This window comes from Crinia signifera, chromosome 6, assembly GCF_055691185.1.
Source record: "Crinia signifera chromosome 6, ASM5569118v1, whole genome shotgun sequence".
Lineage (NCBI taxonomy): Eukaryota > Metazoa > Chordata > Amphibia > Anura > Myobatrachidae > Crinia > Crinia signifera.
The window spans coordinates 32,963,458-32,990,598 of NC_139222.1; the positions used below are offsets into that span (position 1 = coordinate 32,963,458).

At 50.3% G+C, this 27,141-nt stretch overlaps 1 protein-coding gene and 2 long non-coding RNA genes across 3 annotated transcripts; 1 reads left to right on the forward strand and 2 right to left on the reverse strand.

Annotated features, from left to right (window-relative positions):
* The first annotated feature begins 356 nt into the window (after nt 1–356).
* LOC146007508 (uncharacterized) lies at nt 357–24,207 on the forward strand. Its single transcript, XR_014444339.1, has 3 exons — nt 357–526; nt 1,511–1,688; nt 24,088–24,207. It is a non-coding gene; the product is annotated as an uncharacterized LOC146007508 (long non-coding RNA).
* On the reverse strand, nt 17,671–19,140 carry LOC146007506 (protein kinase C delta type-like). Its single transcript, XM_083145908.1, has 2 exons — nt 18,971–19,140; nt 17,671–18,305 (listed from the first exon to the last, which is right to left on the reverse strand). The coding sequence occupies exons 1-2, from the start codon at nt 19,109–19,111 to the stop codon at nt 18,144–18,146; spliced, it is 303 nt and encodes a 100-aa protein (XP_083002034.1). The 5' UTR covers nt 19,112–19,140; the 3' UTR covers nt 17,671–18,143.
* LOC146007507 (uncharacterized) lies at nt 19,149–27,141 on the reverse strand. Its single transcript, XR_014444338.1, has 3 exons — nt 27,080–27,141; nt 23,840–23,978; nt 19,149–19,243 (listed from the first exon to the last, which is right to left on the reverse strand). It is a non-coding gene; the product is annotated as an uncharacterized LOC146007507 (long non-coding RNA).

The following is a 27,141-nucleotide window of genomic DNA, read 5'->3' on the forward strand; positions in this document are numbered from 1 at the left end:
GCCACTTGTCACTATATATATCATGGTGGGGAATCAGGGTGTCAGTCTCCCCTGGGCTGCGGCTGGGCTGAGCACGGCTCCGATCATCCACCCTGCTGCTGCTGCTGGGCTCCCTGCAATCTGGTAGTCTGCTGAAGCGGGGCTGCGGACAGGCACACAGGGAGATGCTGGACTCCTCCCGCCGGATACACTGACTGCTGCTGCCGGCTGCTTCTCTCGCTGCGAATGCGCCCCCGCCCGGCCCAGCAGCAGCATGACAGGGAGCCGCACACATGACGGAGGCAGCTGCAGTTCCGCCCAGCAGCCACTAGGGGCAGAGTTCCCCGGGGGCGGCGCTGTGTGTGTGATGCTGCGTCACTGTAGGGCAGGTTCCCGCCCGGGCTGCTGCGGTGACAGAGGAGGAGAAGACTCCCGGTACCGGGCATGGGAATGGCCCTGGAGGCACCTGTCAGTACCCGGGCCCAGCCGCTGTGTGGAGGAGAGGTAGCGCGGTGGCGGCAGAGCAGGCGGCCCTCAGGGAGAGCAGGTCAGTGTGTGTGATGTGGGCGGGGCTGGCTCCCTGCGGCCGGTGTCCCCTCAGCTCTCACATTTCTCTCTCATTTATGCTCATTTGTTGTTTTTATGTCTATTATTAGTTTTATACACAATAATTATTGGGGTTATTATATTGTCCGTATTATTACTGATATTATGTCACATGTCACTGCTGCTGTATAGGGGGGGGGGGAGGGGGAGTGGGTGCTGTGGTGAAACAATACACTGATCACATAAGCAGCTGTATGCAGTGATCTGTGTAATAAGAGGGGGCTGCACTGATGCCACCACTGTTATATACACACGCACATTACACTCACACTTCTGATACATACAGGTGACTGGCGTCTGGGATGCCGGCATACAGAATACCGACACCGGCATCCCGAAGGAGGGAATCCTGACAGGGGTCAGGTAATCTTACTTACTACTCATTTGGTTCCCCCCCCCCCCCCCCCCTTTCATCACCCCCCAAAAATAAAAAAAACTTCCACAGCCTATCCCTATCCCCCCACCCCCTGTAACCTGTCCTTAACCCTCCCTTCTGCAGCCTGTACCTATCAGCAGGGTCTGTCCTACCATTACGCTGAGTGCGCTGCTGTGTGAGGTGCCAGGCTGGGGAGGGCGCCGCAGCCTGGCATGCCTCAGCGCCACTCTTGTGGTCTACGCCTGCCTCGGACACTGACCCCTCTGACAGGTGACAGGACAAGAGCAGCGTTGCCCAGACTGCTGTGTGACACAGGGCAGTTATAGCGACCACATCCTGTGCACTGGAAGACAGGACACTATCAGCCTGGCCAGGGGCTTACATCCTCCCTCATCAGTCCCTCTGAGCTGCAGGAAGTGCTGTGACTGGTGCCTGTGTTCCCCACACATCCTCCCACCCAGCTCTGTAACTATATACACCCCGCAGCCCCCAGAATATGTACCCCCAGAGTGTGGCTCCTCTCACATGCAGTCTTGGTCTTATACCCAGGTACTTGTGTTGGCTTGCTGAGGGAGGAGGAAGAAGATGGGGTCGGTGATTCCAGGGGTGGAAGAAGGATGGCAGCAGAAGAAAATGGGAGCCCCACTGGCCCATGATGGATGGCGTCTCGGTTACCAGTGTTCTCGGAGAGCACAGACACTGTCAACTTGGGAAGAGTTACAAGAAGGTGAGTGTGGTCTGGGACCGGAGGCCGATATCTGTATGTGTATGGGGGAGGTGATGGATAGTCACTTTGGGGGATGCATAGTCACTAGGTGGGATGGATAGTCACTATGGGGGATGGATAGTCACTAGTGGGGATGGATAGTCACTAGGGGGGATGGATAGTCACTATGGGGGATGAATAGTCACTAGGGGGAGGGCTAGTCACTAGTGGGGATGGAAAGGAACTAGTGGGGATGGATAGGAACTAGTGGGGATGGATAGTCACTATGAGGAATAATTAGTCACTAGTGGGGATGAATAGTCACTAGTGGCGATGGATAGTCACTATGGGGGATGGATAGTCACTAGGGGGAGGGATAGTCACTATGGGGGATGGATAGTCACTAGTGGGGATGGATAGTCACTAGGGGAGATGGATAGTCACTATGGGGGATGGATAGTCACTAGGGGGTAGGGATAGTCACTAGTGGGGATGGATGGGAACTAGTGGGGATGGATAGGAACTAGTGGGGATGGATAGTCACTATGGGGGATAATTAGTCACTAGTGGGGATGGATAGTCACTAGTGGCGATGGATAGTCACTATGGGGGATGGATAGTCACTAGGGGGAGGGATAGACACTATGGGGGATGGATAGTCACTAGTGGGGATGGATAGTCACTAGGGGAGATGGATAGTCACTATGGGGGATGGATAGTCACTAGGGGGGAGGGATAGTCACTAGTGGGGATGGATGGGAACTAGTGGGGATGGATAGGAACTAGTGGGGATGGATAGTCACTATGGGGGATAATTAGTCACTAGTGGGGATGGATAGTCACTAGTGGCGATGGATAGTCACTATGGGGGATGGATAGTCACTAGGGGGAGGGATAGTCACTAGGGGGAGGGACAGGCACTATTGGGGAGGGATAGTCACTAGTGGGGATGGATAGTCACTATGGGGGATGGATAGTCACTAGGGGGGATGGATAGTCATGGGGGATGGATAGTCACTAGGGGGGATGGATAGTCACTAGGGGGGATGGATAGTCACTAGAGTGGAGGGATAGTCACTAGGGTGGAGGGATAGTCACTATGGGGGATGGATAGTCACTATGGGGATGGATGGTCACTAGGGGGGATGGATAGTCACTAGGGGGAGGGATAGGCACTAGGGGGGATGGATAGTCACTATGGGGGATGGATAGTCAGTAGAGGGGATGGATAGTCACAATGGTGGATGGATAGTCACTATGGGGGAGGGATAGTCACTAGGGAGGAGGGATAGTCACTATGGGGGATGGATGGTCACTAGTGGGGATGGATAGTCACTAGGGGGAGGGATAGTCACTAGGGGGGCTGGATAGTCACTAGGGGGATGGATAGTCACTAGGGGGGATGGATAGGCACTAGGGGGGATGGATAGTCACTATTGGGGATGGGTAGTCACTATGGGGGATGGATAGGCACTAGGGGGGATGGATAGTCACTATGGGGGATGGATAGTCACTATGGGGGAGGGATAGTCACTATGGGGAATGAATGGTCACTAGTGGGGATGGATAGTCACTAGGGGGAGGGATAGTCACTAGGGGGATGGATAGGCACTAGGGGGGATGGATAGTCACTATGGGGGATGGATAGTCACTATGGGGGATGGATAGGCACTATGGGGGATGGATAGTCACTATGGGGGATGGATAGTCACTATGGGGGATGGATAGGCACTAGGGGGGATGGATAGTCACTATGGGGGATGGATAGGCACTAGGGGGGATGGATAGTCAATATGGGGGATGGATAGTCACTATGGGGGATGGATAAGCACAAGGGGGGATGGATAGTCACTATGGGGGATGGATAGTCACTATGGGGGATGGATAGGCACTAGGGGGGATGGATAGTCACTATGGGGGATGGATAGGCACTAGGGGGGATGGATAGTCACTATGGGGGATGGATAGTCACTAGGGGGGATGGATAGTCACTAGGGTGGAGGGATAGTCACTATGGGGGATGGATAGTCACTATGGGGGATAGATGGTCACTAGGGGGGATGGATAGTCACTAGGGGGAGGGATAGGCACTAGGGGGGATGGATAGTCACTATGGGGGAGGCATAGTCACTAGGGGGAGGGATAGTCACTATGGAGGATGGGTAGTCACTATGGGGATGGATAGTCACTAGGGTGGATGTATAGTCAGTAGAGGGGATGTATAGTCACTAGGGGGGATGGATAGTCACTATGGGGGATGGATAGTCACTATGGGGGATGGATAGGCACTAGGGGGGATGGATAGTCACTAGTGGGGATGGATAGTCACTATGGGGGATGGATAGTCACTAGGGGGGATGGATAGTCACTAGGGTGGAGGGATAGTCACTATGGGGGATGGATAGTCACTATGGGGGAAAGATGGTCACTAGGGGGGATGGATAGTCACTAGGGGGAGGGATAGGCACTAGGGGCGATGGATAGTCACTATGGGGGGATGGGTAGTCACTATGGGGATGGATAGTCACTAGGGTGGATGTATAGTCAGTAGAGGGGATGTATAGTCACTATGGGGGATGGGTAGTCACTATGGGGGATGGGTAGTCACTATGGGGGATGGATAGTCACTATGGGGGATGGATAGTCACTATGGGGGATGGGTAGTCACTATGGGGGATGGATAGTCACTATGGGGGATGGGTAGTCACTATGGGGGATGTATAGTCACTATGGGGGATGGATAGTCACTAGGGGGGATGGATAGTCACTATTGGGGATGGATAGTCACTATGGGGGATGGATAGTCACTATGGGGGATGGATGGTCACTATGGGGGATGGATGGTCACTATGGGGGATGGATAGTCACTATGGGGGATGGATAGTCACAATGGGGGATGGATAGTCACTAGGGGGAGGGATAGTCACTATGGGGGATGGATAGTCACATTTCTCTTTCAATGGTCCTGGTGACACAGCTCAACACTGGGATGTAGGAGGGTCCGAAGGAGCCAGGCACCTATCCTAAAGTTTTAGAGGGTAGGCTCCTCCCCTACTGCATCCCTGGATTCTTCAGTTCGTGTTAGGTGCCCACTGGAGTGGGTGCTATTCTAAAGGGCTGCAGGAGCAGCCGAAGAATTAGAGTAGTTAGGGGATTTTTATTATTTTATTAACTTTTACCCTAGCTAGGTAGGCACAGTGTGAGGATTCTCATAGTGAATCCTCACACTGCTTGCGCAGCAGGAGCTGACAGAAGCGCGTCCTGTCAGCTCACTGTGCACAGGGGAGACACTGTCTGGTCTCCCTGTGCAGCGCTTATAGCCTTTTCTAAAAGGCTGCCTGGGCTCCGGAGTACCCTGAAACCGGCTCCACGTTTAGGTGGGGATCATGGGGGACAGGCGCTCCGTGATGGCGGCGGCCATTTTATGCGGAGCTTACACGCTGAGCTCCTAGATGAGAGGACAGCAGCGTTGTGACAGGCATGTTCCAAGTGATCCCCATTTGAGGGGGAGACACTGGAACTAGGAAATCCTACCTAAGGAGCGGCTTGCTGGGGGTGGTTGGCGCCAAAAGGTCACGGACCCCGCAGCAGCAGGGACCTGTGGTCTCTTCCTTCACTCTGACTTTGGCGCCTTTCAGAACGCTTGCAGCGGAGCTGAGCTGGCTTACTGATCCTGGCAGAGTGACTTGGATTTCCTGGGCATCGCTTCCGCGCAGTTGAAACCTACAGACAGATAAGTGACTGGGTGCATTGCTCTGTATAAACGCTTGTACATTGTTTGCACTGTGTATACTGATAGATATACATTTATCACTTGCATCATGTCTGAGCATCAGGCTGTGGTTTTGGGGGAGGGAGCCCTTAATGCACTGAGCGCGTGCAATGTTTGCACACAAAAATTTGTCCCTGAGCAGATGGCCAAGGGGGGCTTATGTATTACTTGCGCTGATGTGAGACCCATGGGCAGTGATCCCCATAGGGCAGAGCATATGGAACCTGCGTGGGCCAGGGCCCTAGGCAGGTCAGTAAACGCTTTGGTGCAGCTTTTGGACAGGCAGAGTGATGGGCTGGTAGAATCACAGAGACCTATGCCATCATCTCAGCAGTCGTCTGGCTCCTTGCCTCTTACCCAGGCAGATCCTGCACTTATCCAGGTGATGCAGGATACTGCTAAAGGCATTAACAGGTTCAGTGAAATGCTGGACAAAATGGATGATGTGGCAGGGACCCCTAGAAGGTCTTATGCTTTAACTACTGTGGTAGATGAAGAGGAAGGAGAGTATACTGACATCCCCTGGGATCAGGGTGATGATTTGGAAGAGAACTCTGCTGCTGGTATAGAGGATCTCATTGTAGCTGTGAAGCAGGCTTTAAAGCTGACTGTGGAGGATAAGACTCCTGTTAAAGGTGTTTTTAAGCGACAGCGGAAGGAGGCTGTTACTTTTCCTTCAGATGAGGGGTTACAGGAATTGTTAGAAGGGGCTTGGAAAACGCCTGATAAGAGGCTTCAGATGCCAAAACGATTCCTTAATCTGTACCCCATGCCAGAGTCTCATGCGGAGCTCTGGGAAAAGGTCCCAGTTGTGGACGCTTCAGTGGCACGTTTGTCCAAGGCTACTGTATTACCAGTACAAGGCGGTGCAGCTTTTAAAGATTCTGTGGATAAAAAGCTGGAGGGAAACCTCAAGGCTATTTTTGAAGGGGTGGGGTTTACCTTACGACCCCTTATTGCTTCAGCCTGGGTTTCTAAGGCCATGATAGAGTGGGCTGGTGAATTATGCACCATGCTGCAGGCTGACCCGGGTGCATTACTGCTTGCAGAAAAGATTAAGGCAGCAGCAGAATATGCAGTTGAAGCAGAGGAGGAAGCTATTAAAATGGCAACCAGAGTGTCCACAGTCTCCATTAATGCAAGGAGAGTGCTTTGGCTTAAAGCCTGGGAAGCAGACAATGAGTCCAAGAAGGCTCTGGAAACATTAGCCTTCAAAGGAAAGGTACTCTTTGGTACCGAATTAGAGGAGATTATAAAACAGGCCACAGGCGGCAAAAGTACATTCCTGCCGGCCTCCTCAGCAAAGCAGACATCCAGATTTTCTGCTTTTAAGCCGTCCTTTCGGCCCTCCCCTAGAGGTGGTGCGTCCTTTCGAGGACAGTCTTTCAGGGGAAGGTTTCAGTCCTCTAGAGGCAAGACACAAAAGTCAAAATTTGGCTCTTTTCACAAGAAGCCTGCCAATAAAGGAGAGGATAAACCCTCTGCATGACTGTCAGGGGCTTTGCCCGACAGTGACAAAAGTGGGCGGGCGTCTCACACACTTCAGGGACGCTTGGGCTTCTCTAGGCCAGGATGCCTGGGTGCTAGACATCATAACACAGGGTTACAAAATCCCTTTCAGAGGGCCACCTCCGAAGAGGTTCATTCCCACATCCTTACCAAAGGAGGCACGGCTGCGTACAGCTCTTGTGAGAGCAGCGCACTCCCTTTTGGAAAAAGGGGTGGTTACACTAGTCCCCAAGACAGAGTGGAAGAAAGGCTTTTACTCCACGCTGTTCCTGGTGCCCAAACCAGACGGGTCTTTCAGACCAATACTAAATTTGAAGTCTCTAAATGTTCATTTATGGGTAGACCATTTCAAAATGGAGTCTCTACGGTCAGTACTCCTGAGTCTGGACCAGGGAGAATTTTTGGCGTCCATGGATGTCCAGGACGCATATTTGCACGTTCCTATACACCCGGAGCATCAGACCTTGTTGAGATTTGCCATAGGAGACCTGCATTTACAATTCCGGGCGTTACCCTTTGGGCTAGCAACCGCGCCAAGGGTATTCACAAAGATAATGTCAGTAATGGCGGCGGTGCTAAGGCTCAGGGGAATCACAGTAATACCCTATTTGGACGATCTCCTGTTCAAAGCAGAGTCAGCAGCCATGCTGCAGAGTCACTTGGCAGAGGCCATCAGTTTTTTGCAGGCTCACGGCTGGATTTTAAATTTGCAAAAATCTCAGTTGGTACCGTCACAAAGGCTCCAATTCTTGGGAGTCATACTGGACACCCATCTTCATCGGGTATTCCTCCCGGAGGTAAAGGCCAGGGATCTGGTCACCCTAGTCCAGGAGATTCTCAGGGCTCAGAGCATTTCAGTATGGAGGTGCCTCAAGCTCCTGGGGAAGATGGTGGCGTCATTCGAGACGCTTCAGTTTGCCAGGTTCCACTCTCGGAGGTTCCAATGGAACATTTTGTCAGCCTGGTCAGGAAACACTTTGACCATGAAATCCGAGATGATAGTGCTGTCTTCGGACACCCGAGAATCCTTGAAATGGTGGACAGAAGTAGATTCCCTTCAATGGGGTCGGTCATTACAGACCTGGGACTGGTTGATAGTAACTACCGACGCCAGTCTCAGGGGCTGGGGGGCAATAGCCCTGGACCTCAGGCTTCAGGGCCTGTGGACGGCAGAGGAATCAGCGTTACCAATCAACATCTTGGAGCTGAGAGCTGTCTGGAAAGTGATTTCCTTGGCGGGAGACAGGTTACAGAACCTCCCTTTGAGGATTCAGACCGACAATGCCACAGCTGTGGCGTATCTGAATCACCAGGGAGGTACACGCAGCAGATTGGCCATGTGGGAGGTATCCAGAATCTTCCTATGGGCGGAACAGAATGTTCCAGCTGTATCGGCTATATTCATCCCAGGAATAGAGAATATAGAGGCCGACTTCCTGAGCAGGGAGGAGCTCAAGGAAGGGGAATGGAGCTTACACCCTCAGGTGTTTCAACAAATCACCTCGATGTGGGGAACTCCGGATGTGGACCTGATGGCATCCAGGATCAACCGTCAAGTGCCCAGGTTCTATGCCAGAACAAGGGATCCACTAGCGGGGGCAGTGGATGCCATGACTATTCACTGGCAGGGAGATCTCCTTTATGCATTCCCACCAGTACCAATGTTACCGAGACTTCTGAAGAAAATACAGGGGCAGAAGGTTCCAGTGATCTTAGTGGCCCCAGATTGGCCAAGGAGATCCTGGTACTCGAGGCTTCAGAGGTTGTCTGTGGACTCATGGCGTCTACCTCTGAGACCAGACCTTCTAAGACAAGGCCCGTTCAATCACCTGGATTCAGATCGATTGATTTTGACGGCCTGGCTATTGAAACCGCCATTTTGAAAAGAAAAGGGTTTTCTGAGGCAGTAGTACAGACGATGATAAAAGCCAGGAAAGCTGTATCTTCGGCAAATTATTATAGAGTCTGGAAGACTTACATTCGATGGTGTGAGAGAAGAAAGGCTCATACATCTCATTTTAAGCTATCAAGAATGATGGAATTTTTACAAGATGGTTTTTCATCGGGCCTAAGCCTTCAGTCACTGAAGGTACAGATTTCGGCCTTGTCCATCTATTTCCAGAAAAAGATAGCCATTTTGCCGGAAATTCAAACCTTTTTACAAGGAGTATCCAGGTTGAAACCTCCATACAAGCAACCAGTAGCACCTTGGGATCTATCACTGGTTTTGGAATGCCTTCAAAAGGCACCTTTTGAACCTTTAAGGTCGGCTGACTTTAAGTTTCTCACGTGGAAGCTAGTGTTTTTGTTAGCAGTAGCATCTGCTAAAAGAGTTTCAGAATTGGGAGCTTTGTCATGTAAATCTCCCTTCTTAATTTTTCATGATGACAGGGCTGTTTTAAGAACAGTGCCTCAGTTTTTACCGAAGGTGGTATCTACCTTCCATTTAAATCAGGAGATAGTTCTACCTGTGTTTCAACCCCCAGAGGGGTCTAAGAAAAGGGACAAGTTGAGAACTTTGGATGTTGTGCGTGCCTTACGCATATATGTGGACAGAGTGAAGAGTGTCAGGAAGACTGACACATTGTTGGTATTGTACGACGTACACAAAATTGGTTGGCCTGCATCTAAGCAGACTATTGCTAGGTGGTTGCGGTCTGTGATAGCCTTTGCATACACCAAAGTGGGTAGACCAGTACCGGCCAAAATAAATGCGCATACCACCAGGTCAGTTGCCACCTCTTGGGCGGTTCGACATGGGGCCACAGCTGAGCAGGTTTGCAGAGCTGCCACTTGGTCATCTGTTCACACATTTGCCAAAGTCTATAGATTCCATGAGTTCGCGTCGGAGGACGCATCATTCGGGCGAGCAGTGCTGAGAGCTGCAGACCTGAGCGTACCCTCCCAAAGGACCGGCTCTGGAATGTCCCAGTGTTGAGCTGTGTCACCAGGACCATTGAAAGAGAAAAAGGGATTTTTGTAAGAACTTACCGTTCGAATCCCTTTCTCTGATATGGTCCTGGTGACACAGCGATCCCTCCCTTACGCTCAGTAAGTATGCCAGAAGTTTCATGATGTTCATGTTAAAATGGTTAAAAGTTAACAGTTTTCTGTTATAAAATGTGCATATAATATGTGCAGGCGTTTGTACTGAGTTAATGTATTCCAGTGGCTTTGAAAGATTGAACTGAAGAATCCAGGGATGCAGTAGGGGAGGAGCCTACCCTCTAAAACTTTAGGATAGGTGCCTGGCTCCTTCGGACCCTCCTACATCCCAGTGTTGAGCTGTGTCACCAGGACCATATCAGAGAAAGGGATTCGAACGGTAAGTTCTTACAAAAATCCCTTTTTCTACGGTGTTCCAGAAATCTCACTCTCAAAGGTCTGGTCGTTCTCCCCACAACTGAAGGCCAATAAATCAATGACATAATTGCTATTACAATGTATAAAGCCCCTAATGTCATGGGGATTCTTATCACCTTTGATTAGAATCGATTTTGTTCTATTTTGAATATGCCCACAGGTAATGCAGAAATTTCTGCCACATTTGTAGCACCCCTGAGTATTCTGTGTCAACCACATACTTGGGGTGTCAGGTGTCCGGTCCCCTATTACTGTTGCATTTAGCTTCTTTCAGTTCGCTAGAAGCCAATAAAATTTTTAGTGATCTGTTTTTTTTTGTTTAATAAAAGAGGGTTTGACCGGTAGTATTTCTTTCAATGTATGATCTTGTTTCAAAATATTGTAGTTTTTCTGAATTATGTTCCTAACCTCCCTGTATTGGGAATTAAAGGTGGATATAAAAGACATCCTGTTCTCCTTTGGGATGGAAATCGATTTCTTTTTAGGGACCAGTAATGTCTCTCTGTCGTATTTTTTAACCTCCTATATTGCTCCTTTCACCAAATGTTCAGGGTAACCTCTTTATACGAAAGACTTGGCTAAGTCTTCCACTTGATCTGATTGTACATCTGAACAATTCCGCCTAAAATGAAGCATTTGTCCCTTTGGGATGTTCATCTTCCAAGAGGGATGATGTGCACGATGATAGTGCAAATATGAATTTGTATTGACAGTTTTCTTAAAATTAGAGACATGAACTCGGCCTTCTCTGATTTCTAAACTGGCATCCAAAAAGTCAATCTTAGTGAAATGTGTATGTGAATTTAAGATGAAATAAATTAGAATTAAGGTGAGCGATGAAAGAAAGTGCTGAAGACAGATCCCCATCCCAAATAATAAAAAGATCATCTATGTAACGACCATAGAGGACCAGGCCCGCCCCCCAGCCGCCCCCCCCCCCCCCCCCCCGCACAAGGAGGTCCTCAACCTCCCCCATGTAGAGGTTGGCATAGCTGGGTGCAAACCAGTCCCCATAGTTTGAAGGTAGTGGGTGCCTAAAAAAGAAAAATAATTGTGATTTAATATGAAAGTGATGGAGTCTAGAATAAACTGAATATGTTCCACACTGAGGTCACCATCTTAATAGAGTCTTTTTTCCACCGCCCTAACTAAGAAAAGAGGCTCTGTACGTCCAAGGTCATAAATGCGTATGAGTCTTTCCACTCTATTTGATTAATCAAATTCAAGAAGTGGGTCGTGTCTTTAATGTGAGACCTCAGTGTGGACACCTGTGGTAGCAAATATGTATCGACATAGTGAGATAAATTAGAGGTTAAAGACCCAGCACCCGAAATAATAGGACGACCCGGGGGTGCTGTGAGGGACTTGTGGATTTTGGGGAGGTGATAGTATACTGGGGTAATGGGATGTTCAGCTAAGAGAAAGCGGAGTTCATCCTGTGAAATAATAGTAGCCTCAAATGCTTTATCCAATAAGAATTTCAAAGATTTAATGAAGTTGGGGGTGGGGCTTATGGATAGTTTTTTATGTACTTCCTCATCCTCCAGCTGTCTTAAAGCTTCTCTGTTTTGGATAATTACCCCCCCCCCCCCCCCTTATTGGCCTGCTTTATTACGATAGAGGTGTCTTTTATTAATTTATTAAGTGTGTTCTTTTTGTATCTTGTGAGGTTATCTTTCAATTCTGTTTTGTTTTGTGAAGAGCACAAGTTTTTAAAGTCCTTGAGGGTCAATTTATAGAGGCTCTCTATATAGGTCCCTTTAGATTTTATAGGGAAAAACTGCCACTGCCGGTCTCCACCGTGGAACTGCCGGGGAAACCCCACCGCCACTGCGGTTTGCGCTGGGGTTTCCACAGCGAGAGTTTCAGGTGCAGCTCAGCCAGACCGCACCCAGCAGCGCTTGGTGGCAGGGGTGAGTTACCTGCTGGACACCTGACTAGCGGGTGCCCCGGCAGTATTATAGTGCGGCAGTGCGGGAAGGCGTCATAATGGTGGGGACGGAGCTTCCTATCCCAGCAGCCCTGCTCAGAGAGGCCGGCGGCCATCTTCCCGCACGAGGCTGTATACTGCTGCACCCACATGTAGCTGCCACTGCCGCTGCAGGAGATCAGGGGGCGTGAGTAGTGGGGTAGATTTGTACTGCACAGCGGTGCATCCTCTACCCAGCACTGTTTGCTATTGCCTTTCAGGCTGGTGGTAAAAGCCTAGGCTGCTTCTCCCCTCGATCAGCCACCAGGGCCAGCATGGGCTCAGGCAGAGGCATCCTAGGTGGCTAGCCTATCTCCCCTCTAAATCTTCACCTCATTTAACTAAAAAGAGGCTTTTGACAGCTGTTTTACAGACTGATTCCTCTGATGCTGCCGGGAGAAGAGGCGGGGGAAGTCGCTGGTGGGAGGAGCAAGCTTCTCCGACTAGCGACCATTAGGGGGCTAAAAACAGGAGCACGCACCCAGCGATTTATCACTGGTGCACCATCCAATAGCTGGCAATATGGTCGCTCGGCCGCCCCTAGGCACACGCCTCCACATCAGGTTTACTGGGGGCATCCTAAACACACATGTATCCCGCATCTATGATGTGCAGCATGGAGGAGATGGTGACACTCCGCTAGGGGGAACAACTATGTGCAGAGACACACCTGGGGTCATGGATAAGGCACCTAGGGAGGGGCACACATGGGGGTCGTGGGTTAGGCACATTGGGGTAGCACAAAAGGAGGCAGATGCGTAAATGGAAGCGGGTTCTGTGGAAAAAGGCACATGACGGGGCACAGGCAAATATGGGAATAGATGCACATATATGGCAAACCTTACATGCCACTGCCGTACATGGGCATTTATTCCCACAAGTAGCACAAGTGGGGGGTCAGGGACATATATGGGGGGCACATGTTGGAGGTCATAGACATATATGGGGGAGAAATACACAGAAAATGTATAAACAGTGCACTAGATGGCTGTCAGCTGCCAACACCATAATGAGGAGGTCTGACTAACATCTCTGGGTGAGGCCCATAGTATACACAGATATCACCCATCGGGCTGGCGGGTGTACATCTCTGGGTGAGGCCCATAGTATACACAGATATCACCCATCGGGCTGGCGGGTGTACATCTCTGGGTGAGGCCCATAGTATACACAGATATCACCCATCGGGCAGGCGGGTGTACATCTCTGGATGAGGCCCATAGTATACACAGATATCACCCATCGGGCTGGCGGGTGTACATCTCTGGGTGAGGCCCATAGTATACACAGATATCACCCATCGGGCTGGGGAGTGTACATCTCTGGGTGAGGCCCATAGTATACACAGATATCACCCATCGGGCTGGCAGGTGTACATCTCTGGGTGAGGCCCATAGTATACACAGATATCACCCATCGGGCTGGCGGGTGTACATCTCTGGATGAGGCCCATAGTATACACAGATATCACCCATCGGGCTGGCGGGTGTACATCTCTGGGTGAGGCCCATAGTATACACAGATATCACCCATCGAGCTGGCGGGTGTATATCTCTGGGTGAGGCCCATAGTATGCACAGATATCACCCATCGAGCTGGCAGGTGTACATCTCTGGATGAGGCCCATAGTATACACAGATATCACCCATCGGGCTGGCGGGTGTACATCTCTGGGTGAGGCCCATAGTATACACAGATATCACCCATCGGGCTGGGGAGTGTACATCTCTGGGTGAGGCACATAGTATACACAGATATCACCCATCGGGCTGGCAGGTGTACATCTCTGGGTGAGGCCCATAGTATACACAGATATCACCCATCGAGCTGGCAGGTGTACATCTCTGGGTGAGGCCCATAGTATGCACAGATATCACCCATCGAGCTGGCGGGTGTACATCTCTGGGTGAGGCCCATAGTATGCACAGATATCACCCATCGAGCTGGCGGGTGTACATCTCTGGGTGAGGCCCATAGTATACATAGATATCACCCATCGGGCTGGCGGGTGTACATCTCTGGATGAGGCCCATAGTATACACAGATATCACCCATCGGGCTGGCAGGTGTACATCTCTGGGTGAGGCCCATAGTATACACAGATATCACCCATCGAGCTGGCGGGTGTACATCTCTGGATGAGGCCCATAGTATACACAGATATCACCCATCGGGCTGGCAGGTGTACATCTCTGGGTGAGGCCCATAGTATACACAGATATCACCCATCGAGCTGGCGGGTGTATATCTCTGGGTGAGGCCCATAGTATACATAGATATCACCCATCGGGCTGGCGGGTGTACATCTCTGGATGAGGCCCATAGTATACACTGATATCACCCATCGGGCGGGCGGGTGTACATCTCTAGGTGAGGCCTATAGTATACACAGATATCACCCATCGGGTGGGCGGGTGTACATCTCTGGATGAGGCCCATAGTATACACAGATATTACCCATCGGGCTGGGGAGTGTACATCTCTGGGTGAGGCCCATAGTATACACAGATATTACCCATCGGGCTGGGGAGTGTACATCTCTGGGTGAGGCCCATAGTATACACAGATATCACCCATCGGGCTGGCGGGTGTACATCTCTGGGTGAGGCCCATAGTATACACAGATATCACCCATCGAGCTGGCGGGTGTATATCTCTGGGTGAGGCCCATAGTATACATAGATATCACCCATCGGGCTGGGGAGTGTACATCTCTGGGTGAGGCCTATAGTATACACAGATATCACTCATCGGGTGAGCGGGTGTACATCTCTGGATGAGGCCCATAGTATACACTGATATCACCCATCGGGCGGGCGGGTGTACATCTCTAGGTGAGGCCTATAGTATACACAGATATCACCCATCGGGTGGGCGGGTGTACATCTCTGGGTGAGGCCCATAGTATACACAGATATTACCCATCGGGCTGGGGAGTGTACATCTCTGGGTGAGGCCCATAGTATACACAGATATCACCCATCGGGCTGGCGGGTGTACATCTCTGGATGAGGCCCATAGTATACACAGATATCACCCATCGGGCTGGTGGGTGTACATCTCTGGGTGAGGCCTATAGTATACACAGATATCACCCATCGGGTGAGCGGGTGTACATCTCTGGATGAGGCCCATAGTATAAACAGATATCACCCATCGTGCTGGCGGGTGTACATCTCTGGATGAGGCCCATAGTATACACAGATATCACCCATCGGGTGAGCGGGTGTACATCTCTGGATGAGGCCCATAGTATATACAGATATCACCCATCGGGCTGGCGGGTGTACATCTCTGGATGAGGCCCATAGTATACACAGATATCACCCATCGGGCTGGCGGATGTACATCTCTGGATGAGGCCCATAGTATACACAGATATCACCCATCGGGCTGGCTGGTGTACATCTCTGGGTGAGGCCCATAGTATACACAGATATCACCCATCGGGCTGGCAGGTGTACATCTCTGGATGAGGCCCATAGTATACACAGATATCTCCCATCGGGCTGGCTGGTGTACATCTCTGGATGAGGCCCATAGTATACACAGATATCACCCATCGGGCTGGCGGGTGTACATCTCTGGATGAGGCCCATAGTATACACAGATACAGTATAAAGACAATTACATAACCTTTGGCCCCTTTGGGGCTGGTTCTATGTCTCAGACAATGTGGTTGTACAGCGGGCCTGGTCCCTTATCCTAATGTTAGAGTCCATAGGGTTACTGTGGGGTGGGGGGTCCTGCACACAGAATCTGTTACCAACCTGTGCACCCCTCTGAGTGAGATCTTAGTTCATACTCTGATGTTGGTGCGGTCACTGTATGACTTTGGGCCTACTTCAGCACAGATCCCTAATCAGAGAAATTGCAGTGGACTGTGAGGAGAAAGACGTTATCTTCCTTCCACTGAAGCTTCGTCCCTCATGATCCATCTTCTGTTCATTGACGCGTTCATCTGCACCATGCACTTGGATGTATACGCTGTCTGATGGCTGATGTCCTCCCCTCCCGGCCAGATTACACCACCCCATGAACTACAACTCAAATAAAGACAAGGAGACGGATATAGGGGGAAAGGAATCAAAGCTTTTATTGATAACTTGTTAGTTTTTTTTTTGTTTTTTTTTAAGGTTGTCCTCTAGAGGACCTATATGGTGGCAGCCTCGTGACTCACGAAGAGTCGTCCTTCAGCACTCAGAAGAGGAAACCCCCCTGTGGGGGAAACCTCTGGGGAACCATGGCTGGAAGGACCGCCCTTCCCTCTGGGCATTAAGAGGCTCTGTAGCTGTAGCCAGTGGGCTGGTGAGATGTATGTGGTGCTATTTGTCTAGAAAAATAGGTGCAGTGGAATGGGCAGAGCTGTGGGTAATGTGGGAGGAGCTACAGCTTGTGGTTTGGGCTTGGAGACATATGCTGGTGGATGGGCTGGTAGACCTATACACTGGTGACTGGGGGGAGTGGGTCAAGGAGATCTGTACAGTACGGGTGGGTCAAGGAGACCTGTACAGTATGCTTGAGACTGGGGTTTGGTCAGAATAACTTACACAGGGCTGCAGTAATTATGCCCCAGCCCTTACACAACCACCAGGGCCGGATTAAGCCCTCGGGGCAACCGCTGGAGTGATGCCTGGTGATCCCTGGGTCAGTGGGGTAGTGCAATGTGTGAATCAGTGTACTGGGGGGCCCTCAATGGTGCAGCACTATGTGTGTATCATTGTGCTGAGGTGTTCAGTAGTGCTGTGTGTGTGTGTGTATCATTGTACTGGGGGGCTCAGTGGTGCAGTGCTATGTGTGTATCAGTCTGCTGGGAGGTCAGTGGTGCAGTGCTGTGTGTATTGGTGTGCTGGGGTGGGCTCAGTGGTGCAGTGTTAAGTGCATATCAGTGTGTTGGGGTGGGCTCAGTGGTGCAGTGCTATGTGTGTATCAGTGTGCCGGGGGGCTAAATGGTGCAGCGCTGTGTGTGTATCAGTCAGATGGGGGGGTTGGCTCAGTGGTGCAGTGCTATGTGTCAGTGGTGTGTGTGTGTGTCATTGTACTGGGGGTGGGCTCAGTGGTGCAGTGCTCTGTAATACTTTGCTGGGGGGTTCAGTGGTGCATTGCTATGTGTGTTTCAGTGTGCTCGGGGGTCAATGGTGCAGCACTATGTGTGTATCATTGTGTTGAGGTTCTCAGTGGTGCAGTGCTGTGTGTGTATCAGTGTGCTGGGGGGGCTCAGTGGTGCAGTGCTATGTGTGTATCAGTGTGCTGGGGGACTCAATGGTGCAGTGCTATGTGTGTATTAGTGTGCTGGGGGGCTCAATGGGGCAGTGCTATGTGTGTATCAGTGTGCTGGGGGCCTTAGTGGTGCAGTGCTATTTGTGTATCAGTGTGCTGGGGGGGTTCAGTGCTATTTGTGTGTCAATGTGCTGGGGGGGGGGGGCTCAGTGGGGCAGTGCAATGTATGGATCAGTGTGCTCAGGTGCTCAGTGGTGCAGTGCTGTGTGTGTGTATCATTGTGCTGGGGGGGCTCAGTGGTGCATTGCTATGTGTGTATCAGTGTGCTGGGAGGTTCAATGGTGCAGTGTTATGTGTGTATCATTGTGCTGGGGGGCTCAGTGGTGCAGTGCTATGTGTGTATCAGTGTGCTTGGGGGGGGCTCAGTGGTGCAGTGCTGTGTGTATCAGTGTGCTGGGGTGGGCTCAGTGGTGCAGTGTTAAGTGTATATCAGTGTGCTGGAGGGGCTCAGTGGTGCAGTGCTGTGTGTGTGTGTATCAGTGTGCTGTGTAATAAACCAGTGCTGCCCTACACAGTGTGGTATACTACCTGGCTGTTGGTGTGAGCGCTGCTGAGCTCAGAATGGCATCTCGCTCTGATCTTCCTACTGGCCGGATGTCCCTGGCAGGGATCTCCAGGTGGTGCTGATGTACGAGATCCCGCTGAATGCTGCCTGGTCTTGGGCTGGTATTGGTGGTCTCTGGGCCTCTGCTGCTTCCATCCTTTCCAAGCTGAGCTTTTTGGAGACAGCGTGTGTAATGGTTGGCTACAGAGAGAGGAGATAAAGGGGTGTCAGTGATCACTGCATCTGGCACTGGAATTAGTGAGCTGGAGACATTATGGAGAGGTTAGATGTCAGGCTCTTACAGCGTGGTCTATATAACGTATAAATGTCACACAAATGTCGGAACCTGTCACTCAGGCCGTACATTACAGCAATGTTACTGCAGACGCTGAGTTACTGCGACGTAACAACATAGGAAGCTCTGGGGAAACGCGTCTGTGACTGACACCAGAAGGAATGCGGATGGGGTTGCAGCTGACTTTGGAATATTGGCTACGAGAGTATGTTAGTAATAGTCTCCTATGTCTTATGCTAGGTACACGCTGTCCATACTGTTAGCTATGTCATCGGTGACGTGGGAGCCATGATATATCGCATACACACTGACATCACCCGCTCCGTACCTGCAGGCGTGGACTAGACCGTCAGTACTGAGCTGCATGTACAGGCCACAGGGAGAGGTCAATAACGATATGCGGGATGAAGCATCACTAACGGCATTGAGCGCACACACTGGATGATTTGCGCTATATAGCGATATTGTCCATGCTTACGGTATATCGCCCAGTGTGTACCCAGCATTACACTTGTGCAGCATTTAGTCCCACCCTGCCCAGGAGCCCATAGGCGTTCTGTGTGGTACTTACTGGCGCAGGTATGTAGGGGGGTACAAGCTTCAGTTCCTCCAAAGAGACCCAGTCCATGTCCTCAAAGAACACGTGGCGGCGGATGTTTCCATGGGCTCCGAGGCGTCTGGATGGATCCCGCTGGAGGAGCTTCTTCACCATGTTCCTGGCAGCAGCGCCTGGTGCGGCAAACAGTCTTCGATGGTAGTCAGGCGTTCCGGTGAGCATTTGTGTCAGGATAACTCCGAATGAGAACCAATCCACAGCGGCGCCGTACTCCTCGCAGGCCTCTATCTGCAGTACCAGAGCGATGCCAGTTACCAGCTTATTCACCAGCACTTTTACCATTATTTGTTATGTCATTGTCCCTATATATCAGTCCTCATAGGGGTAATGCTGTGATTCAGGGCACACATGTGTGACTGTATGTAACATGTAATAATGGGCCTGATTCAGGGCACACATGTGTGACCGTATGTAACATGTAATAATGGGCCTGATTCAGGGCACACATGTGTGACTGTATGTAACATGTAATAATGGGCCTGATTCAGGGCACTGATGTGTGACTGTATGTAACATGTAATAATGGGCCTGATTCGGGGCACTGATGTGTGACTGTATGTAACATGTAATAATGGGCCTGATTCAGGGCACATATGTGTGACTGTATGTAACATGTAATAATGGGCCTGATTCAGGACGCCGATGTGTGACTGTATGTAACATGTAATAATGGGCCTGATTCAGGGCACACATGTGTGACTATGTAACATGTAATAATGGGGCTGATTCAGGGCACTGATGTGTGACTGTATCTAACATGTAATAATGGGCCTGATTCAGGGCACTGATGTGTGACTGTATGTAACATGTAATAATGGGCCTGATTCAGGGCACTGATGTGTAACTGTATGTAACATGTAATAATGGGCCTGATTCAGGGCACACATGTGTGACTGTATGTAACATGTAATAATGGGGCTGATTCAGGGCACTGATGTGTGACTGTATGTAACATGTAATAATGGGCCTGATTCAGGGCACACATGTGTGACTGTATGTAACATGTAATAATGGGGATGATTCAGGGCACTGATGTGTGACTGTATGTAACATGTAATAATGGGCCTGATTCAGGGCACTGATGTGTGACTGTATGTAACGTGTAATAATGGGCCTGATTCAGGGCACACATGTGTGACTGTATGTAACGTGTAATAATGGGCCTGATTCAGGGCACTGATGTGTGACTGTATGTAACATGTAATAATGGGCCTAAATTCAGGGCACACATGTGTGACTGTATGTAACATGTAATAATGGGCCTGATTCAGGGCACTGATGTGTGATTGTATGTAACATGTAATAATGGGGCTGATTCAGGGCACTGATGTGTGACTGTATGTAACATGTAATAATGGGCCTGATTCAGGGCACTGATGTGTGACTGTATGTAACATGTAATAATGGGCCTGATTCAGGGCACTGATGTGTAACTGTATGTAACATGTAATAATGGGCCTGATTCAGGGCACACATGTGTGACTGTATGTAACATGTAATAATGGGGCTGATTCAGGGCACTGATGTGTGACTGTATGTAACATGTAATAATGGGCCTGATTCAGGGCACACATGTGTGACTGTATGTAACATGTAATAATGGGGCTGATTCAGGGCACTGATGTGTGACTGTATGTAACATGTAATAATGGGCCTGATTCAGGGCACTGATGTGTGACTGTATGTAACGTGTAATAATGGGCCTGATTCAGGGCACACATGTGTGACTGTATGTAACGTGTAATAATGGGCCTGATTCAGGGCACTGATGTGTGACTGTATGTAACATGTAATAATGGGCCTAAATTCAGGGCACACATGTGTGACTGTATGTAACATGTAATAATGGGCCTGATTCAGGGCACTGATGTGTGATTGTATGTAACATGTAATAATGGGCCTGATTCAGGGCACTGATGTGTGACTGTATGTAACATGTAATTATGGGCCTGATTCAGGGCACACATGTGTGACTTTTTATCATGTAATAATGGGCCTGATTCAGGGCACTGATGTGTGACTGCATGTAACATGTAATAATGGGCCTGATTCAGGGCAATGATGTGTGACTATGTAACGTGTAATAATGGGCCTGATTCAGGGCACTGATGTTTGACTGTATGTAACATGTAATAATGGGCCTGATTCAGGGCACTGATGTGTTACTGTATGTAACGTGTAATAATGGGCCTGATTCAGGGCAAACATGTGTGACTGTGTGTAACGTGTAATAATGGGCCTGATTCCGGGCACTGATATGTGACTGTATGTAACATGTAATAATGGGCCGGATTCAGGACACTGATGTGTGACTGTATGTAATATATAATAATGGGCCTGATTCAGAACACTGATGTGTGACTATATGTAACATGTAATAATGGGCCTGATTCAGGGCACTGATGTGTTACTTTATGTAACGTGTAATAATGGGCCTGATTCAGGGCAATGATATGTGACTGTATGTAACGTGTAATAATTTGCCTGATTAAGGGCACTGATGTGTGACTGTATGTAACATGTAATAATGGGCCTGATTCAGGGCACTGATGTGTGACTATGTAACATGTAACAATGGGCCTGATTCAGGGCACTGATGTGTGACTGTATCTAACATCTAATATTGGGCCTGATTCAGGGCACACATGTGTTACTGTATGTAACATGTAATAATGGGCCTGATTCAGGGCACTGATCTGTGACTGTATGTAACATGTAATAATGGGTCTGATTCAGGGCACTGATCTGTGACTGTATGTAACATGTAATAATGGGCCTGATTCAGTGCACTGATGTGTGACTGTATGTAACATGTAATAATGGGCCTGATTCAGGGCACTGATCTGTGACTGTATGTAACATGTAATAATGGGCATGATTCAGGGCACTGGTGTGTGACTGTATGTAACGTGTAATAATGGGCCTGATTCAGGGCACTGATGTGTGACTATGTAACATGGAATAATGGGCCTGATTCAGGGCACACATGTGTTACTGTATGTAACATGTAATAATGGGCCTTATTCAGGGCACAGATGTGTGACTATGTAATATGTAATAATGGGCCTGATTCAGGGCAATGATGTGTGACTGTATGTAACAAGTAATAATAGGCCTGATTCAGGGCACTGACGTGTTACTGTATGTAACATTTAAAAATGGGCCTGATTCAGGGCACACATGTGTGACTGTATGTAACATGTAATAATGGGCCTGATTCAGGGCACTGATGTGTGACTGTATGTAACGTGTAATAATGGTCCTGATTCAGGGCACTGACGTGTGACTGTATGTAACGTGTAATAATGGGGCTGATTCAGGGCACTGATGTGTGACTGTATGTAACGTGTAATAATGGGCCTGATTCAGGGCACTGATGTGTGACTGTATGTAACGTGTAATAATGGGCCTGATTCAGGGCACTGATGTGTGACTGTATGTAACATGTAATAATGGGCCTGATTCAGGGCACTGATGTGTTACTTTATGTAACGTGTAATAATGGGCCTGATTCAGGGCAATGATATGTGACTGTATGTAACGTGTAATAATGGGCCTGATTCAGGGCACTGATGTGTGACTGTATGTAACATGTAATAATGGGCCTGATTCAGGGCACTGATGTGTGACTATGTAACATGTAACAATGGGCTTGATTCAGGGCACTGATGTGTGACTGTATCTAACATCTAATATTGGGCCTGATTCAGGGCACACATGTGTTACTGTATGTAACATGTAATAATGGGCCTGATTCAGGGCACTGATCTGTGACTGTATGTAACATGTAATAATGGTCCTGATTCAGGGCACTGATCTGTGACTGTATGTAACATGTAATAATGGGCCTGATTCAGTGCACTGATCTGTGACTGTATGTAACATGTAATAATGGGCCTGATTCAGTGCACTGATGTGTGACTGTATGTAACATGTAATAATGGGCCTGATTCAGGGCACTGATCTGTGACTGTATGTAACATGTAATAATGGGCCTAATTCAGGGCACTGATGTGTGACTGTATGTAACGTGTAATAATGGGCCTGATTCAGGGCACTGATGTGTGACTGTATGTAACGTGTAATAATGGTCCTGATTCAGGGCACTGACGTGTGACTGTATGTAACGTGTAATAATGGGGATGATTCAGGGCACTGATGTGTGACTGTATGTAACGTGTAATAATGGGCCTGATTCAGGGCACTGATGTGTGACTGTATGTAACGTGTAATAATGGGCCTGATTCAGGGCACTGATGTGTGACTGTATGTAACATGTAATAATGGGCCCGATTCAGGGCACACATGTGTTACTCTATGTAACATGTAATAATGGGCCTGATTCAGGATCAGCTGCAGTTATGCAGTCTGTCATATGTTGGGGGTCGCCCAGCCCAGGATAAGGCCGCCAAGAATGTAAGTTAGCGTCCTGCAATGTGATGGCAATCTAATAGCGATTACATGTGAGAACCATAAGGCTAGCCCCCCCGCCGTCACAGTGCCGCCATATTTGTCACACAGCTGACGTGATAATGGTCCGGGCCTGATAGCGGTATCGCTGCTAGCTGAATTACCCCTAATATGTATTAGAGGCTGGTGTTATTATACCCCAGGACCATATCATGTGATTTCCCCGTGCCGCCCCCACACCGGCCACCTCCCTCCCCCCTCTGGGAACTCTCCTGGAGGGGGGAGATAGCATGTAGCCCAGTGTGATGTACAGGTGTCTTACAGTGTGTCCTGTGCAGCCATATTGCCCTTCCCCAGCCTTCCCTACAGTGTGTGTGCAGTCAGTAAGCAGCAGGGATATCCTGTGCCACTCACCTCAGGAGCAATGTAGTCGGGTGTACCAGCGTAGTCACTGGCTGTCCGGCCTCCATGCATGTTCACCAAGGCAATGCCGAAGTCGGCGATCTTCAGATGTCCAGTTCCAGCCACTAAGATGTTGTCCGGGTTCAGGTCTCTGTGATGACAATAAAACCTTTATGGTCACTTTGCTGTTGTGTACATAATGTATTACAGTAACATGAAATGACTTGTGTATAATCCTAGTATGTGGACTTTCCTTACAGGCTCCCGCTATACGATATACTAAGCATGGAGCCGGGGACTACAGATCTCGCATACAGCCTGCTATCAGTGTGCCGTGACAGTGCCGCCAGTGCTGACAGCTCCCGGGAGGATCCTCTGACACATGTGAGTACAGATTACTCTCTACTCACCCACAGATGCCAGGATAAATCACTTGTGCAGGAGATCCTTTATGTGCTGTGAGTCAGTGGTGGATTTCCTACTAGGCATGTCCCGAGGGGTGCCACCTGCAGGGGGCGGTACAGCGGGTGACTCTGCATGAGAGCCCGGCTAGGTGACTGGATAGTGTAAAACGTGTAGAGTAGGGAGCAGGCCTATTACACCTGCAGGGGGCGGTACAGCGGGTGACTGCATGAGAGCCCGGCTAGGTGACTGGATAGTGTAACACGTGTAGAGTAGGGAGCAGGCCTATTACACCTGCAGGGGGCGGCACAGCAGGTGACTCTGCATGAGAGCCCGGCTAGGTGACTGGATAGTGTAACACGTGTAGAGTAGGGAGCAGGCCTATTACACCTGCAGGGGGCGGTACAGCGGGTGACTCTGCATGAGAGCCGGCTAGGTGACTGGATAGTGTAACACGTGTAGAGTAGGGAGCAGGCCTATTACACCTGCAGGGCGCGGTACAGCGGGTGACTCTGCATGAGAGCCCGGCTAGTTGACTGGATAGTGTAACACGTGTAGAGTAGGGAGCAGGCCTATTACACCTGCAGGGGGCGGCACAGCGGGTGACTCTGCATGAGAGCCGGCTAGGTGACTGGATAGTGTAACACGTGTAGAGTAGGGAGCAGGCCTATTACACCTGCAGGGGGCTGTACAGCGGGTGACTCTGCATGAGAGCCCGGCTAGGTGACTGGATAGTGTAACACGTGTAGAGTAGGGAGCAGGCCTATTACACCTGCAGGGGGCGGCACAGCGGGTGACTCTGCATGAGAGCCCGGCTAGGTGACTGGATAGTGTAACACGTGTAGAGTAGGGAGCAGGCCTATTACACCTGCAGGGGGCGGTACAGCGGGTGACTCTGCATGAGAGCCCGGCTAGGTGACTGGATAGTGTAACACGTGTAGAGTAGGGAGCAGGCCTATTACACCTGCAGGGGGCGGTACAGCGGTGACTCTGCATGAGAGCCGGCTAGGTGACTGGATAGTGTAACACGTGTAGAGTAGGGAGCAGGCCTATTGCACCTGCAGGGGGCGGTACAGAGGGTGACTCTGCATGAGAGCCCGGCTAGGTGACTGGATAGTGTAACACGTGTAGAGTAGGGAGCAGGCCTATTACACCTGCAGGGGGCGGTACAGCGGGTGACTCTGCATGAGAGCCCGGCTAGGTGACTGGATAGTGTAACACGTGTAGAGTACGGAGCAGGCCTATTACACCTGCAGGGGGCGGTACAGCGGGTGACTCTGCATGAGAGCCCGGCTAGGTGACTGGATAGTGTAACACGTGTAGAGTAGGGAGCAGGCCTATTACACCTGCAGGGGGCGGTACAGCGGGTGACTCTGCATGAGAGCCCGGCTAGGTGACTGGATAGTGTAACACGTGTAGGGTAGGGAGCAGACCTATTACACCTGCAGGGGGCGGTACAGCGGGTGACTCTGCATGAGAGCCGGCTAGGTGACTGGATAGTGTAACACATGTAGAGTAGGGAGCAGGCCTATTACACCTGCAGGGGGCGGCACAGCGGGTGACTCTGCATGAGAGCCTGGCTAGGTGACTGGATAGTGTAACACGTGTAGAGTAGGGAGCAGGCCTATTACACCTGCAGGGGGCGGTACAGCGGGTGACTCTGCATGAGAGCCCGGCTAGGTGACTGGATAGTGTAACCCGTGTAGAGTAGGGAGCAGGCCTATTACACCTGCAGGGGGCGGTACAGCGGGTGACTCTGTATGAGAGCCCGGCTAGGTGACTGGATAGTGTAACACGTGTAGAGTAGGGAGCAGGCCTATTACACCTGCAGGGGGCGGTACAGCGGGTGACTCTGCATGAGAGCCGGCTAGGTGACTGGATAGTGTAACACGTGTAGAGTAGGGAGCAGGCCTATTACACCTGCAGGGGGCGGTACAGCGGGTGACTCTGCATGAGAGCCCGGCTAGGTGACTGGATAGTGTAACACGTGTAGAGTAGGGAGCAGGCCTATTACACCTGCAGGGGGCGGTACAGAGGGTGACTCTGCATGAGAGCCCGGCTAGGTGACTGGATAGTGTAACACGTGTAGAGTAGGGAGCAGGCCTATTACACCTGCAGGGGGCGGTACAGCGGGTGACTCTGCATGAGAGCCCGGCTAGGTGACTGGATAGTGTAACACGTGTAGAGTAGGGAGCAGGCCTATTACACCTGCAGGGGGCGGTACAGCGGGTGACTCTGCATGAGAGCCCGGCTAGGTGACTGGATAGTGTAACACGTGTAGAGTAGGGAGCAGGCCTATTACACCTGCAGGGGGCGGCACAGCGGGTGACTCTGTATGAGAGCCCGGCTAGGTGACTGGATAGTGTAACACGTGTAGAGTAGGGAGCAGGCCTATTACACCTGCAGGGGGCGGTACAGCGGGTGACTCTGCGTGAGAGCCCGGCTAGGTGACTGGATAGTGTAACACGTGTAGGGTAGGGAGCAGGCCTATTACACCTGCAGGGGGCGGTACAGCGGGTGACTCTGCATGAGAGCCCGGCTAGGTGACTGGATAGTGTAACACGTGTAGAGTAGGGAGCAGGCCTATTACACCTGCAGGGGGCGGTACAGCGGGTGACTCTGTATGAGAGCCCGGCTAGGTGACTGGATAGTGTAACACGTGTAGAGTAGGGAGCAGGCCTATTACACCTGCAGGGGGCGGTACAGAGGGTGACTCTGCATGAGAGCCCGGCTAGGTGACTGGATAGTGTAACACGTGTAGAGTAGGGAGCAGGCTATTACACCTGCAGGTCAGTGTCCATTCTGGTGTCCCTGTAGTACACTAGCGTTATATTGTAGCTGTATAATTACCGATGGATGATTCCCTGAGAGTGGAGGAATTGTATCCCGCAGATGATCTCAGCAGCGTAGAA

Coding starts and splice junctions, on each gene's coding strand:
- LOC146007506 (XM_083145908.1), bottom strand. CDS start 19,111: ATGGTGAAGAAGCTCCTCCAGCGGGATCCATCCAGACGCCTCGGAGCC. Junction 18,306..18,970: donor CCCCCTACATACCTGCGCCA/GTAAGTACCACA, acceptor CTCTCTCTGTAG/CCAACCATTACACACGCTGT.